Here is a 14,033-nt window from a genome sequence, read left to right on the forward strand (position 1 = left end):
GTCATCCCTTAACACATCGCCATTTTCTGGTGTGTTTGTTGCTGGTACAAAATAAACGGCTCGTCTCTCTTTATTGGCGCCCACCACTGTAATACCTTATGCGGACTGCTTCTTGAGTTCTCGCGCAGCCTGCTTCAGGCTGAAGTTGCACTCCTCGTAGGCACGGCCAGCACCAAAGCCGACACCAACGAATGCAGGCCATGCTCTTCGCTTGAATAGAAGGACAGAGAAGACGACACCGAAACCGAGACCGAGGGAGGACTTGACGAGAAGGTTGGAGAGGCAGCGGTCCCACTGGAATTGATCAGTACTGAAGTTTGTAACGAAAGCTCTTGACATATCCGGGTCTCGTGATTACCTTCTCGTTAAGAAGTGACTCGCTAAGCGGCCGGGAAATGGCGCTGGGAGGAGGACGGGCAACAGTGGAATCGGCCATTTTGAACTGTGAAATATCGTATTAGTTTCAATGATTAAGTAATGACACAGTGAAAGGAATTGGCGTACTTAGGTCGTGCAATCGGTCGTGGCGAGCGAAATCAAGAGCTGCAACGAGCTTTATCTATGGACGTGATGTCAAGCTTGAATATGGAACAAGCCGGGTGACAAGAGCCGGGCTCTGGGCGGTGAGATGGGGGAACCGGCAACGGTTTAGCGTTATGGCAGAATTTAGGAAATTTTGGGTGGAACTCAGGAAAAGTCGCGGGGCGCATTCAAAGATCGAGGTTTGTATAGCTTCTTTTCTCAAACATTTTTCTTAATCATTCCTTTATAAAACTGTCGCTATGGACGTGGAAATGGCGGACGGTTCCGCCCAAGAAAATCCTTTCACTCTTGTAAGTTTCCCCCTCACTATATGCTTCCCAATTGTGAATGCTTACACGTGCTGCAGGAAAAGATGGACCTGATTAAGACTGTGAGAGGTCTCGACCAAAACGGTCCTGGAGAAGATGGAAGGAATCTCGAAAAACTATGGAAGAGTTTGACTGCATCAGCAGATAGCCAATTCCATGCTGCAGAGGAGAGCAGCTTGCGATGGCTGTTAAAGTCGATGAACGGCGCATCAAAAGATGCTGAAACTTTGCGACGCTGGCCCTTGACCTGGACTACCCTTGAATGCGTCTTTCAGCGTATTCCTCTATTCTCGCTCGCAAAGTCTCTTGCCGATAGGCGATTCATTGCCGTGTTGCAGCAAACTTTGAAAGACATCTCACAACCAGCTACGAATTCATCACCCAGCTCCTCCAAGAGAAAGAGGTCGCCAACAAAGAGTTTCAATTTGGATGCTCTGCGAGATACCGAAGGATGCCTTTTGAGTGGAGACGCTTTGCTTAGTGCCCTGAAGACATTACTGGACCGTCTTTCTTCATCTGCCACGCAATCATCCCACGACAAGATCGGCGCAGAGCATATTCGATCTCTGTTCTGTACCTCAGCGGCTGACGCTGCGACCTTGACATCATTGCCCCTAACGCTGTGTAATGTTGCGCTTACTAGCGGTGAAGAGCAAGAAGGACGGGAATTATGGATTGAGACGATATCATCGATTTGGGATTTTCACTTGCAAGGAACCGATGATACACTGGAGGTCGCAGCACAGCTATTCACACCATCCGCAGCCATCTTTAGCAAACTGGAGGGTATCGATGGATCAAACGACAGGGTTACACGAGAGCCCTTACGGACGAAATGGACGATCGATTTGGAAAAGCTCATGCATCGCAATTTGATACTCCCCGCCCGAGCCGCTTTCATCAACCGACAAGATATGGAACCCATCGCCCGAGCACTTCATGCAGCTGAGAAAAATCTGGATACAGCAGCTCCTGCGCTGTACTTCTTAGCTTCAAGTGTGACAGATTCTCTTAGTGAAGGAAGGTTACGAAAAGGAAATATCGACTGGATGAAGCAGATATTTAAGGTTGTGGAAGGCTCGCTAAGAGGACGAGACAATCAAGATAAGCTTGTGCAGGTTGTTCTGGAGCGAGCGGCTGAAAAGTCGATGTCAATCGACACAAATGATCTACGTTCTGTTTGCCGAGAGTATGCTCTACAGGAGGACAGCACAAACTGGCATTTAATCGCGGTCATTGCTGGTTGTGATTTTGATGTGTTTAAGCTCCCTGAAGGTGAAGGGTTGTTAGAGACCGTCTGCGAGCGAAGCATCTCTCCAGAGCTTAAACAAGATGATTTTGAATCAGTTTCAAAGATCATCCAAGCCATCGCTCAAGTATACCGAACTGGACGAGATTTTGCTGGGTTCTTGAAGTTGTGGTTTCAGCAGCTTTGCAAGGTTGAGAAGCAGAAGACTAAGACTACCTCACCGTGGCTTCAGGTTGGCCAAGGGCAGCATGGAAATGCTTCATTTGAGAGCTTGATTGAAAAGGAGATGTCACCACAGCAGCTTCTGGAGGTATTGGAATGGGTAAAGGGAGAGAAATTGCACTCCAGGGCACTCTGCCTCTTCTTGGACTCCGTTGCTCAGGGCATTCGAAGCGAAACGTACGTGGATGCTGTTGGCAGTAAGCTATTTGGCTTGGTGAGCCGAGTGAAAAAGACGTCGTCCACCTTGACAGCACTGAAGTGGGGAGTTGTGTCAAAGACCATTTCTTGGGTGACCCCTGAGTCACGAGCTGAAATTTGGGCTTCTGTCCAAGGGCAACTGACCAAGATTTTGTCCGAGTCACCCCTTGAGACTAAGGAGACGTATGAAGCCTTCAAATGCTGTTGTCAAGCTTGGGTTTCCATGAGCCCCGATGACGCACATATCAACGAGCCTGCAAGTCTGGTAGATGCTTTCGCCACTCGACTATCAAAGGACCTGCTCTCATCAAAGTCCCTGAAGGGCAGAGACCTTTCATCGTTCTTACAGCATGATCCTACGCCAGCTTTCCTTGGAGAAGCTGCCCCAGAGCATTACTTGGCCTGGGTTTTGCGGGGTTCTGGCCGTTTAAGTCGATTTGTTTATGGCACCAAAGCCACCCTTCCACAAGCATTACAGAATGCGTTATCTCTACCCAGCAGTGAAGTTACCCAGTTGAGGGATATTTGGGCATCCCTACTTGAGAACGAAAACAACATGAACACAGTCAAAGTCGCTGGCGACCTTATCGACCGATTGATCAAGTCGTTGGAAGAGGATGGAAAGGAGAAGCGATGGCCTGCGGAGGGCAGCCAGACTTGGATCCGGAGCTTGAGCAGTACTCATACAGATGCCTTTACTCGACCTCAGAGAGAGCGTATTATGGAATTGCTCAACGCCCACAGAGCAAAGACGACAAAACGGGTATCGATCGAGGGATGGAGATACATCCTCGGATTGTCCACCAAGTTGATGGGCCGGGCGACTTTCTACAAAGGGATGGAATTCTCCCATCTTGTTGATGTTGCGGATGCTATGTCAGACATCTCTAGCTCAACACCGACCCAAGACGGCACTTTGACCGATCTGATTGAAGCATATTATGTGATGGCGGCGGCCACTGTTCGACAGATGGCAGAGCATTTGGACGAGCGAAGTATCAAGTATTTCGAGGAGAGCCGCAGTTTCATATCTGACTGTGAAGAAGCTGGGGATTTGTCGCCTTTCCGCATGACCCTATTGAAGGCGTTAATCACCGAGATTGCAAAGTCACCAAACTTCGCTAGCCATCCTGAGCTAAGCACAGTGTCCGATGCTGCAAAGGATGCGTTAGGAAAGTGTGTAATTGCAGCGACTGGCTACTTCTTCAAAACGAAGAAGGCATTTGAGAGTCACAATGTCATTGCCGACCTTCGACTTCTTGCTGCAGTTGATGCCGCAGAGTCGCTCGAAAGTCTTTCAGGAGCCTCCAAGCTAAAGGAATCGGACGTAAGAAAGGCAGAAAAGAGTAGCCACGCAGCCATGGCGGCAGGAGATCTCCGCGGATGGCAAATACAAACGTTCCTCAGGACATACTTCTCAACGCATTTGGAAGAACCCCGACCAACAACGTTTTACAGCATCAGCCAAGTACCACAGGAACTTCGCGAGCTTTTCTTCCAGAGCAATGTTGCTTCGGTCACAAAGGAGATGGACACCTCCGCTAAGATGGCGTACTTGAGGGACCTCATTCATGTGTTTGTGCAAGGTTCGGACTCGGATGGTCAAGCATCGGCTATCCATACCGTTGTGAACCAGCTCCTAGGTAAGAGAATTGAAGCTATTGAAGTTGTGTCAACTAACACAGAGTAGCATGCCCTGATCTACAAGGGAAAAGCTCCGGCTTTGACCTAGCGACTGCCCACAGTGAGCTGACTTCGACCCTGTTGACGCTCAAGAGCCAATCCGTTTGTACCCGAGTGTGTCGTATTCTTTGCGCACTTCTGGAGAAGAAGCCCCAGTCCATGACCCAATGGAACATCGAGTTGGTGCTCAACACCATCTCTGATTTGAGCCTGTCAACAAAGCCGCTTGACGAACAGGTGTCTAATGAAAGAGTACCTTTTGCACTGTTGTGCAATCTGATGGAAGTCATCATCAAGAAGCACCGTCTCCGGCTTGAAGGTCACCACCACCTTCTCTTGTCAACAATGCAGGCTCTTCTCCGCAACCTCATTATCGATCACAGTACTACTGATACCTTGAGCCAAAGCTCACACGAGACAAAGGCCCATCGTTATGCGCGCCTTGTTACTCTCATCTGCGAGCCAACAGCCGGCGCTGTATCTCGATCCCAGCACCAGAGTTCTCTTGATTCGGCTACAGATGCGGCGAAGCGTTCAGCTGGACGACATATGTACCTGGTTATGATGCAGTACGTCAAGTTACAACTTGAAGCTGATGTGCCCCGCCGAGTGAGAGAAGCTCTTGAGCCGGCCATGAACTCCATCTTTGATATCACACCCCCTGAGGTGAGGAAGATTCTGAACGACGCCATGGATGGAAGCGGACGCGCTATCGTAAAGGAAATGTTCAAGTCATATACCAAGTTTGGTAAATGGAGCGGCGTATAAATGGGGACTATAGATATTGATAGAGACCACATGCATAGATATCAGAAAAGCATAGCAGGTTTAATTATTATTAAATGGGTATCTTTAATCATTATTTGGATCTTTTTGGAACCCGACAATGCATTATTAAGCGCTTGGGGACTTTTTGTTGTACAAGCCTGGGTGGCCGTACTTCTTCGCGTGACTCTTGATCTGGTGGTCAAGAATAGGGCGAGCAAAGATCCAAACAATTGTAGCAAGCAGAGCCCCAAGAACATCAAGGAAGCTGTTCTTGGGAGTGCCACCAAAAGCTGCCCACTTCATGAGTGAACCAAGGAAGTTTACAGTAATATGATGCTGTCCAGCTTCCAGACCCTTGATAGCTGCCGCAGCGACTTCATCTGGGGTTTGCTTGGGGTCGTCCTTCTCAATGGTCTTCGTGATCTCAGGCTTATGCTCGTTCTCGCGGACATTACCAGGAGAAAGAATGGTGCCAGGCAAAACTAGGTGGACTTGAACATCCTGGGGGTACAGCATAACTTCTTGCTGGATACACTCGGCCAGACCTCGCATGGCATACTTGGATGGAGTATAGGGAGTGTATCCTGGAGGAGAGTAGCAGGCACAGACACTTCCAGTCATGATAAGGTGCTTGGGCTCCTTTTCGACAGGCTTGTCTACAGCGAGCCACTCGCGCATAACGGCATGTGCCATCTCAGCTGTCCCCCAGAAATTGACGTCCATGTGTTGTCGCATTGATTTCATTTCCATATCGACGAACAATTCGGGGAAGGAGAATCCAGCGATGGTCCAGACGATATCTGGGGCTTGGCCATTGTTCCAGCTGATAACTTCCTCGAGGAGAGGTTTGGCGTATGATTCGGCAGAGACGTCGGCGGCGATGTAGTGGAAGCGTTGGGTTTGGGGGTTCTTGGCTGCGGCCTGGGGTCAAGTCAGCATGCGATTGTGCAAGCAGATAAAAGAATGGCAGCAAACCTTGACGGTGAAGAGAGCAGCTTCGAGTTTGCTGGCGCTTCGAGAGACGAGAACGATATTTGCGCCTTTCGCAGACAATTGAGTGGCTGCGCTGAGACCCATGCCTTCGGATGCACCGGTGATGAGGACTGTCTACAGGTATTGTTAGTCGTGCTGTGGTGGAAAGGGACCGATCATGAGACGTCTCATGAGGAGACATACTTTGCCCTCGACGGGGAATTTGTTACCGCCAAACAAACCCATGATGAGCCAGCCGACAAGAAGAGTCACGACAGAGATAGCAATGTAAGTAAAGAGTGTCGTGGGGGAGAGATCCATGGCGAGAGAGGGACGGCAGTGTTGATAAACTTGTAGCTAGCGAGGGGCAGAGAGCAAGGAGGTTTTAAGCTGTCATGCAGCCCCTGCTAAATCCGCTAAGATACAGTGTTATCCCCGCTTATTTAGGTCCCCAAACATGGACGCCACAGGCCGTTTAGCTTTCGATCATTTTTGTAGGGGGTTTTGGCAACCAACACGTACGTAAGTTAGTAGATAGTGCACTCCAGTTCAATTGAATACAATACTTGTAGTGGCAGCTTACCATGATGGATGCTGTCCCTGGCTCAGAGGATGGACAACTGCCCTTAGGGCTGACACACTGGGTGATTGTAATTAGATCAATCATCAGCTTTGCTTCTCGCTTTTGTGCGATTGGATTGCTCGGACTGTAAGACGGGCATGGATGAGATTAGTCCAGGGGTTGCTGACGCTCAATTTAAGATCGTGCCCTCTGTGATGATTCTTTCAGGTACGAGAACGTGACGAGAATTATTTTCCATGGAATGAAATGTAGTATCAATTCTGATTTTACTACAAAACGATCCGATGATGAATTTACAGGGAATTACATATCATAAGAATATTAGAGGAGGGACTTATTAAGGTCGATGATTAATAGTATGAGAAACGAATATCGCACTGTATTTTATATCGTTGTAGCTGAAAGTCGAGGCTGACGCACGCTCTCTCACTCACTCTCTCAGTCAACTTACAGGATATTTGTACCTTGTTTCTGTTGAAATTATCATCAACCCTTCTTTTGATACAGTAATACTCACAAAATCTTGCCCAAACTCACACAAGCTATAATTCACAATAATGAGGACATGACGAATATTCTGTCGACCTATCAGCACAATGTCCAGCAAGGATGAGGACACCAAGCCTACGGTACCTAAATTCGCATCTTTCAAGCCAAAATCCGAGACTTCCGATTTGAAGGCACCCAAATTTTCTTCTTTCAAACCAAAAGACAAGGAAAAGGATAAGAAATTGCCCACAAGCTTTAACGCCAAGGACGAGGGGCGAGAGCGAGAACGCGAGCGTGATTCAAGGAGGAAACGAAGTCATCACCACTCTGATTCACATCGCGACCATCACCGATCAAAAAGACATCGCACAAACTCTCGTGACCGACATCGTGAGAAACCACGAACTGGTCACTCTGAAGCACTTGAGCACCGCCCCCTCACCAAAGTTACACGTAACAGTGACGATGCGTCGCGTCTGTACATCATTGACACTAAAGGGGATCCCTTAATCATTCGATATGGAAGTCTTGACCGTTCTCAGGTTCCCGGTTACTATCGTGATGGATATGGAAAGGTTCTTGGCACACGAGGTCGTCTTGTAATTCATCGCGATGGACCAAGAGACCAGTTCAGTCTACGTATGCCTGGTGAAGGCTCATATGCCTTGAAAGACAAGGATGGTCTGCGCTCTAAGAATTGGCGTGTGAGACATACACCGTTGAGAGTCCGGAAGCAAGAAATTAACGGTGAAGATGAAGAAGACGGAGACTTCCTGGCACTAAGCTCATCGAAGAAGCGCAAACACTCGCATCAAGCTTCTGATTCTTCAGACGATGAGGAACAGCCGACTTATCGATCGATAGAGGGAAAAGCTAAACCTCGTCAATACGATGACAGCGACGTGGAATCTGAATCAGATGTGGCTGCAGATGATATTAATCTCGATCAGAATAATCCCCTGAAGTGGAAGTCAATTCAGCTCTCGAGACGTGTGAAAGACCAGCCAGATGATATAGACGCATGGCTCGAGTTGTCAAACCACCAAGATGCTCTCTTGAGAGCAGGCGAGGATGTTGATCACAAGGCACTTGAGGCGGAGGTGCACAGTTTTGCGGAGATCAAGCTGCACATGCTTGAATCAGCTCTGTCTAATGTATCAAATCACCAAGATCGCATACGGGTGCTAATCCCTCTCATGAAGGAAGGTATAAAAGTGTGGAATAGCAAAGTCGCCGCCAAGAAGTGGCTTGACTTACGTGAGGACGAGGATAAGAATTTTGCTCTGTGGAAGACGCACCTTGATTTTTCTATGTTTAACATTTCTGCTTTCCATTTTGACACCCTCAAGCAAATGCACCTGGATAGGATACGACATGTTATGTCTCGATCACATGTGAACATTGAGCCCGAAGACTTGAAGGAAGCTATCTATGTCTTTCTGAGACTTACCAGATTCATTCATGACTCTGGTTATAAGGAGCTTGCAGTCGCAGCATGGCAGGCTTTTCTGGAGCTCAACTTCTTCCGGCCCACGCAACTGGATGACCAGAGTGCAGCCTTCGAATCACTTCGTGACTTCTGGGAGAGCGAAGTCCCGAGGATAGGAGAAGCAGACGCTCAGGGCTGGGCGAAGTTTGTAGCAGATGGAGGAATAGGCGATGCTCCCGAACCGCTACAAGATATCAAAGAGCCCAGATACCAGTCCCGAGATGATTACAAACGATGGGCAAGCCTAGAGAGCTCTCAAGCTGATAAGGCTCGAGTTCCAGCTAGAACCATGGATGAAGGGACAGAAGACGACCCATTCAGAGTGGTGATGTTCTCTGACATCGAGCCGCTGCTCTTTTTCGTCCCAAAGAGTATCCTGCCTGCTGTGCAGGAGCAATTGCTAGACGCATTTCTGATATTCCAGGGACTCCCCCCAACATTTTGGTCTGACCACTGGACCGAGGAGGCGTATCATGATCAGTTCCTTGCATTTTCTACATTACACACGGAGTCGAGTGCTCCCACGCCACTATCGGGAGACGAGGATCCGACTGAGATCCAGAGGAAGCCCCCTTCTTTCCGCCAGAACCCTCTTTGCGTCTCGGAAACGCTCGATGTCCTTTTTCCTCAGTCAGAATGGTTTTCCTACCTGCCCTCAAGGAATAGAAAGAATGACGTTGAACTTGGATTTATGGTCAACGCAACGAAGCAACTGGTTCACAATGCCAACTTTGGAGGTTTGGCCACATATCATTTAGCATTGTCTCAAGTTCAAGATGGCTCCAGTGTTAAGAAAGCGGCAAGGGCTTTACTGAAGCGATATCCGACTGACCTTAGTCTTTACCGAGCATACGCTATTGCTGAGTATGCAAATGAAAATCACGAAGTTGCTTCTAAGGTCGTGTCATCAGCGACTGAGCTCGCGTCGGTGAGTAATCTGTCTTCTCCGATTTTGACTCGTCGCCATGCTGACCAGTTCCTCCAGGAGTCACCAACAGCAGATGCGTTTGCTCTTTGGAGAGCTTGGTCGTGGATGGAACTCCAGGGGGGTGATAAACAGCTAGCAGTTCGAAGATTATGCTCTTATGTAGATGATGCTCTTCGAAGGTCAGCTGGAACCCCTGAAGTATCATCAACACATATTCTCAAAGCCCACCAAACCTTTTCGTCTCTTATGAGTGACTTTATTTCCGGGGCAAAACTCGAGGGTGCGAGTACTCTTGCCGAGTGCTTAGTCCTGTTGTCATACTTAACTTCTGAGAGCTGTGCAGAACCGATGTCGGCATCACAAGGAAGTATTTCGGCTGCGATAGAGACAGTGCACCGAGTGTCTCTCGAGTTCAAGTCTCGAGGCTACCAAGCATCGCGCGCTCATGAGCGACTATTACAGTTTGCGTCAAGGCTATTGTACTTGCACGCAACCCGAGGGTGAGTCCTAATTCAAGTATTGTCAGACATAATTGCTAACAAAGCCAAGACCTTTCCGTCGCGCGTATCTGCTTGGACAACTGAAGCAGTTCCTGAAATACTTCCCGAGGAACACCATATTCTTATCACTTTTTGAATGGGCCGACTCAAGTCTTCGCCTCATCGACGAATCAAGAACACTTCTACACGAAACAGTCCTGACTCCAGCTCAGGATTGCCTGAGCAGTCGAATATTTGCCGTCCATCACGAAATTGAACGGGGAAACGTCAACACAACGAAAGCAGCCTTTGAGCACGCCGTATCAAGCGACACTTGCAAGTTCAACACATCTTTGTGGATAAATTTTATCAGATTCTGTAGCTCACAAAGAGAGTTGCGACCAAAGGCTAAGGATATCTTGTTCAGGGCCTTGAGGCATTGCCCCTGGTCCAAGGGTGTCATGATGGAGGCTTTTTTCATATTGAATAGGGATATGGATTCTTCGGAACTGAAGGGTATATTTGAGACAATGACTTCGAAAGGGTTGAGAATTCATGTTGATCTGGAGGAGTTCTTGGATAAGAAGAAAAACGAGAGGCGAGGAGAGAAGAGCAAGCGGTTCACAAATGATAGGTAAATTCATGCAGCATTAGGACACGCTATGATGGTATAGTCTAAGTTGGGACATGTCCTACAAGCCTCCTTGAATCGAAGCACCCAGCAGGATTATTCCTAGTTGCTCCATCTGCTCGGGACTTTTTACTTCAAACGGGCCATACTCGCGCATCTCGAGAAACGAATGTGTGCTCCCCTTTCCTCTGCCACCAGTCCCTAGTGCACAAATGTACTCAACGTACTGGTAATCAAAAGTGGCAATGATGAGGTAAACTTCGCCATGGTCCTGAGAGACGAGGAGACGTCTAAATTTGGTGTTGGGCTTTTTCAGCACGGGGGGATCCTGCGCTACCCAAGCCGCCATCTGAGCCGTTTCTTGCATGCGAATCTTGTCCAGCGTTTTTTTCCGACCCGTACCTGATGAAGGGCTTGACTTCGACGATAGCACAGGTTCTGTCCTTGACCCGCAACAGGCCATCCACACGTGCCTCGTACACCTTGGTTGCTGAGGCCTTGACCACGAAGGGCTTTCGATAGAGAGTCCACGCCCCCTGGACAGAATCGCAATGAAGCGTGAGGGCGTTGAGGAACAGAATCAAAGCGGTGTTAACGATTTGTTCGTCCTCAATACTCTGGTATTGCTTTCCGGTTTCTCCAGAAAGGGACGAGTGGTACGAGAGCGGGCCCAGCGGATCTGAATTAAGGCTAGATGTGTCTGGATCGAGGACCAAATTACCAAAGTGCTCATCTATTGACATATCTTCCTTGGGCGGGCGAGAAGGCGTCTCTGGCCGTGATGTGGATCCCTGGTACCGTCGAGCTGCTTGGCTCCGCGTTACTCGAGGACTGAAAGCAACCTTGGGTGACGAGAGGTCTATTTCTTCATGAGAGGGCTTCTGTCTTGGTTGTATAGATAGTCGCTGATAGTACTGGACCATTGAAAAGGATCCCTCTGAGATCTTTTTCTCGTCTTGGCCAAAGGACTCTATGTATCTCGTTCAGGACCTCAGAGTACCCAAGAAGGAGGTGGCCTTCTTAAGCACATCTCTGCTGATCCAATCCTGGTCCCTGCAGTCGTTCCTGAACTAAAGGGCACGACGACCTTTCCAGACTGCTCGAAGCAGAAGAAATTGCTTCGTTTCCACTTGGGATCCCGAGTTCAAGTCAGCAAGGTCGTGGATTGACGAGTCGACGACTGAATGCTGCTGTGCTATTCGAGTCCAGTCTTGAGAGCTTTTGGGCAGCTTGGACAAGGCTGACATGGTTTAATGCCAGAAAAGATCCAGGTGAAGTTGGTAAGACTTAGAGAGGTGTTCGAGAGTTGAGATAGGTTTGGAAAGAATAGTATAGGTAAGGTAAGGTATATCAGTCGGTACTAATGCCTCTTTATTTGGTAGAAATTGTTAAATTACTAGAAGCGAATCTAGCCAGAGGAGGAGCAATATATGACAATAGTGTAGGCGCTGTAAAGTTGGAGTAATTACATAGCCGCCAGCATTCGTGAGGGAGAAGGCTCCCATTACAATTTTGGTAACTCATCACTACAAAACGTATGATATTCGAAGTCCTGGCGCTTAACTTGAAATGAAAGGAAGTGAAGAATCTTACTTTAGCATAGGCACGCGGCTATGAGACAGTAAAATGATGTCATCGAGGCTTCCTATGAAGGAGGCTCAACATTAGGTCGGCCCCGCGCTTGTTGTTGTTATAACAACCAAACAAACTCAAGCAGGCCCATAAAATACACTACCGCCGCTAAGCTAAGCTCCACAGGGCCCTGGAAGCCTCTGATAAACTCCATAACGGCGCCTATACTTTCCTACCCACCTACCTACGTAGCCGAGCGCTTGAGCAAGTCAACATCTCCATCCGTGGTGACAAACTGGGCGCTTATTCGGAGTCAGAAGGTCTTGATAAGAGCCTCAAGATGCCGCCGCAAAGTCGAGCCACAGGATCATTCCCTCAAAGGCCATCAGAAAATACCCAAGAAGCTGAAGCAGACATGAATCGACACAGAACCGACCAAAGACGGGCGAATCTTGACAAGATCGCCCGTTATATCATCCGTCCACTTAGCCAGTCCATAGACAGACATGTGGGCATGGACTTCTTGAAACATTACGGTATCAAATGTTACGATATGGACTTCAAAACTGGTCAAGTCGGCAAGCGCGCAGAGCCATTCATCCAACTTATTCAGCCTCAAGTAGTCGAGCAATGGCTCAGGGAGATTGGGTCTCCTCCGCTCAAGGACCGTCGAGATTTCGTGAACGAGTTCTCTCACGAATTCGGAGATAGTCCCCAGTAGGAAGCCACCTTTATGTGGGATCGCCTCTACACTTACATCTCTGAATACGAGAATGCCCAAGGAAATTGTGTCATGACGGCTCGCACCACATGGCTCGATGTCAGGTATGAACACTTTATCCCCCGATGCCTTGCCTTGCCTTGTCTTGTCTTGCCTATTCTATCCTGTCTATGGGCCCAGCTAACATGATTTAAAAAGCTGCGGTAGTTCCAGGCTCATTAATCGCCTGGGCGAAAAGAACGCCAACTGGCAGCTCAAGGCTCTTCTTCGCCAACATCTTCCCAACGCTACACGTTATGACCGTGTACCTGATCCTCAGAAGCCTCATGCCATGTGCTATCTGGCAGATGAAGCGCAGCTAGTAGACGACAAACTCCTAACCAGTGAGCTCACCGCTTTGCTTGTTGTTGCAGCCGACACAGCCCTCAAAGCGACCTGGCAAAAGCAAAAGATCATTCCGGTATGAGACCGCCTTTGGTTATGTACCTTATCCCCACATTGCTGACATGAGCTATTTCGATAGGTGACCCTCATCACTGGCTCGCGCAGGACTGTTCGGGTATCCCAATGCATTCTGAACGCAGAGACGGGGGGTGTCGAGATTCGCAAATCACCACTCGTATCGTTTCCAAATGGCTTTCGGGCAGACTGGAACAAATGTTTAATGCTACTGGGATGGATTCTAGGTACTCCAGTGGGAAGAACGATGTGATCTGACAACTAGCATCTACTTGGTCGACATAGGGTCTGTATCTTTGTTTATGTTTATGTCCAACACGAGGCGGCTAGGAGTTTGGCGCAAATCAAGGTTTTAAAGGATATGTATGATCGAAAATAGACAATACGATGAGGCAACCCGTACATCTCCAACTTCTCTTATATATATATGATAGTGAAGCCGCCATCCTCGGAACCACCTATCTCTCAATCTTCTGAGCTTGAATCATAAAATCAAACGACGGCGGTGATTTGCAGGGTGAACCTGGTCCAGCTGAGTACTAAAAATAGTATACATCGTACCTTGCCTTGCTTCATAACAAACGTATGAGATTTGTGACAATACCTGAGGAAAGTCTGTCATCGTTATGTGATTCAGTCAATCCATAATATTTGCCATCCATTGGAAGCAACACAACTGTGCAGCTTTCCTTGGACCGCGTCATGGCTGTGTTGTCGGGTGGAGTCAGAACAGGGGCTT

At 48.3% G+C, this 14,033-nt stretch overlaps 6 protein-coding genes across 6 annotated transcripts; 3 read left to right on the forward strand and 3 right to left on the reverse strand.

Annotated features, from left to right (window-relative positions):
* Positions 1-96: 96 nt before the first annotated feature.
* Positions 97-436, reverse strand: BKA55DRAFT_684783 (uncharacterized protein; the record flags this gene model as incomplete). Its single annotated transcript, XM_046198693.1, has 2 exons — positions 97-294; positions 359-436. The coding sequence occupies 2 exons, from the start codon at positions 434-436 to the stop codon at positions 97-99; spliced, it is 276 nt and encodes a 91-aa protein (XP_046055333.1).
* Positions 437-711: 275 nt separating this feature from the next.
* On the forward strand, positions 712-5,051 carry BKA55DRAFT_555910 (Urb2/Npa2 family-domain-containing protein). The gene is made up of 3 exons (XM_046191665.1): positions 712-833; positions 890-4,163; positions 4,211-5,051. The coding sequence occupies exons 1-3, from the start codon at positions 783-785 to the stop codon at positions 4,969-4,971; spliced, it is 4,086 nt and encodes a 1,361-aa protein (XP_046055334.1). The 5' UTR covers positions 712-782; the 3' UTR covers positions 4,972-5,051.
* A 46-nt stretch (positions 5,052-5,097) lies between these two features.
* Positions 5,098-6,264, reverse strand: BKA55DRAFT_499320 (uncharacterized protein; the record flags this gene model as incomplete). Its single annotated transcript, XM_046186645.1, has 3 exons — positions 5,098-5,892; positions 5,947-6,078; positions 6,148-6,264. 3 exons carry the CDS (start codon positions 6,262-6,264, stop codon positions 5,098-5,100), a joined length of 1,044 nt encoding a protein of 347 aa, XP_046055335.1.
* An 858-nt stretch (positions 6,265-7,122) lies between these two features.
* BKA55DRAFT_684786 (NRDE-2, necessary for RNA interference-domain-containing protein) lies at positions 7,123-10,549 on the forward strand (the record flags this gene model as incomplete). The annotated part of the gene is made up of 3 exons (XM_046198694.1): positions 7,123-9,432; positions 9,490-9,932; positions 9,982-10,549. 3 exons carry the CDS (start codon positions 7,123-7,125, stop codon positions 10,547-10,549), a joined length of 3,321 nt encoding a protein of 1,106 aa, XP_046055336.1.
* Positions 10,550-10,832: 283 nt separating this feature from the next.
* Positions 10,833-11,789, reverse strand: BKA55DRAFT_589900 (uncharacterized protein; the record flags this gene model as incomplete). The annotated part of the gene is made up of 3 exons (XM_046195013.1): positions 10,833-11,512; positions 11,543-11,588; positions 11,673-11,789. 3 exons carry the CDS (start codon positions 11,787-11,789, stop codon positions 10,833-10,835), a joined length of 843 nt encoding a protein of 280 aa, XP_046055337.1.
* A 665-nt stretch (positions 11,790-12,454) lies between these two features.
* On the forward strand, positions 12,455-13,707 carry BKA55DRAFT_733738 (uncharacterized protein; the record flags this gene model as incomplete). Its single annotated transcript, XM_046201234.1, has 3 exons — positions 12,455-12,831; positions 13,034-13,295; positions 13,359-13,707. 3 exons carry the CDS (start codon positions 12,455-12,457, stop codon positions 13,545-13,547), a joined length of 828 nt encoding a protein of 275 aa, XP_046055338.1. The 3' UTR covers positions 13,548-13,707.
* Between the last annotated feature and the right edge of the window lie 326 nt (positions 13,708-14,033).

The sequence above is a fragment of the Fusarium redolens genome, assembly GCF_020744475.1.
Source record: "Fusarium redolens strain MPI-CAGE-AT-0023 chromosome Unknown BKA55scaffold_2, whole genome shotgun sequence".
NCBI lineage: Eukaryota > Fungi > Ascomycota > Sordariomycetes > Hypocreales > Nectriaceae > Fusarium > Fusarium redolens.

Excerpts from the sequence above, each read along its gene's own strand:
- BKA55DRAFT_555910 (XM_046191665.1), top strand. The coding sequence starts at position 783 with ATGGACGTGGAAATGGCGGACGGTTCCGCCCAAGAAAATCCTTTCACT. Across the intron at positions 834-889 it reads AAGAAAATCCTTTCACTCTT|GAAAAGATGGACCTGATTAA; the intron begins GTAAGTTTCCCC and ends CACGTGCTGCAG. Across the intron at positions 4,164-4,210 it reads CGTTGTGAACCAGCTCCTAG|CATGCCCTGATCTACAAGGG; the intron begins GTAAGAGAATTG and ends AACACAGAGTAG.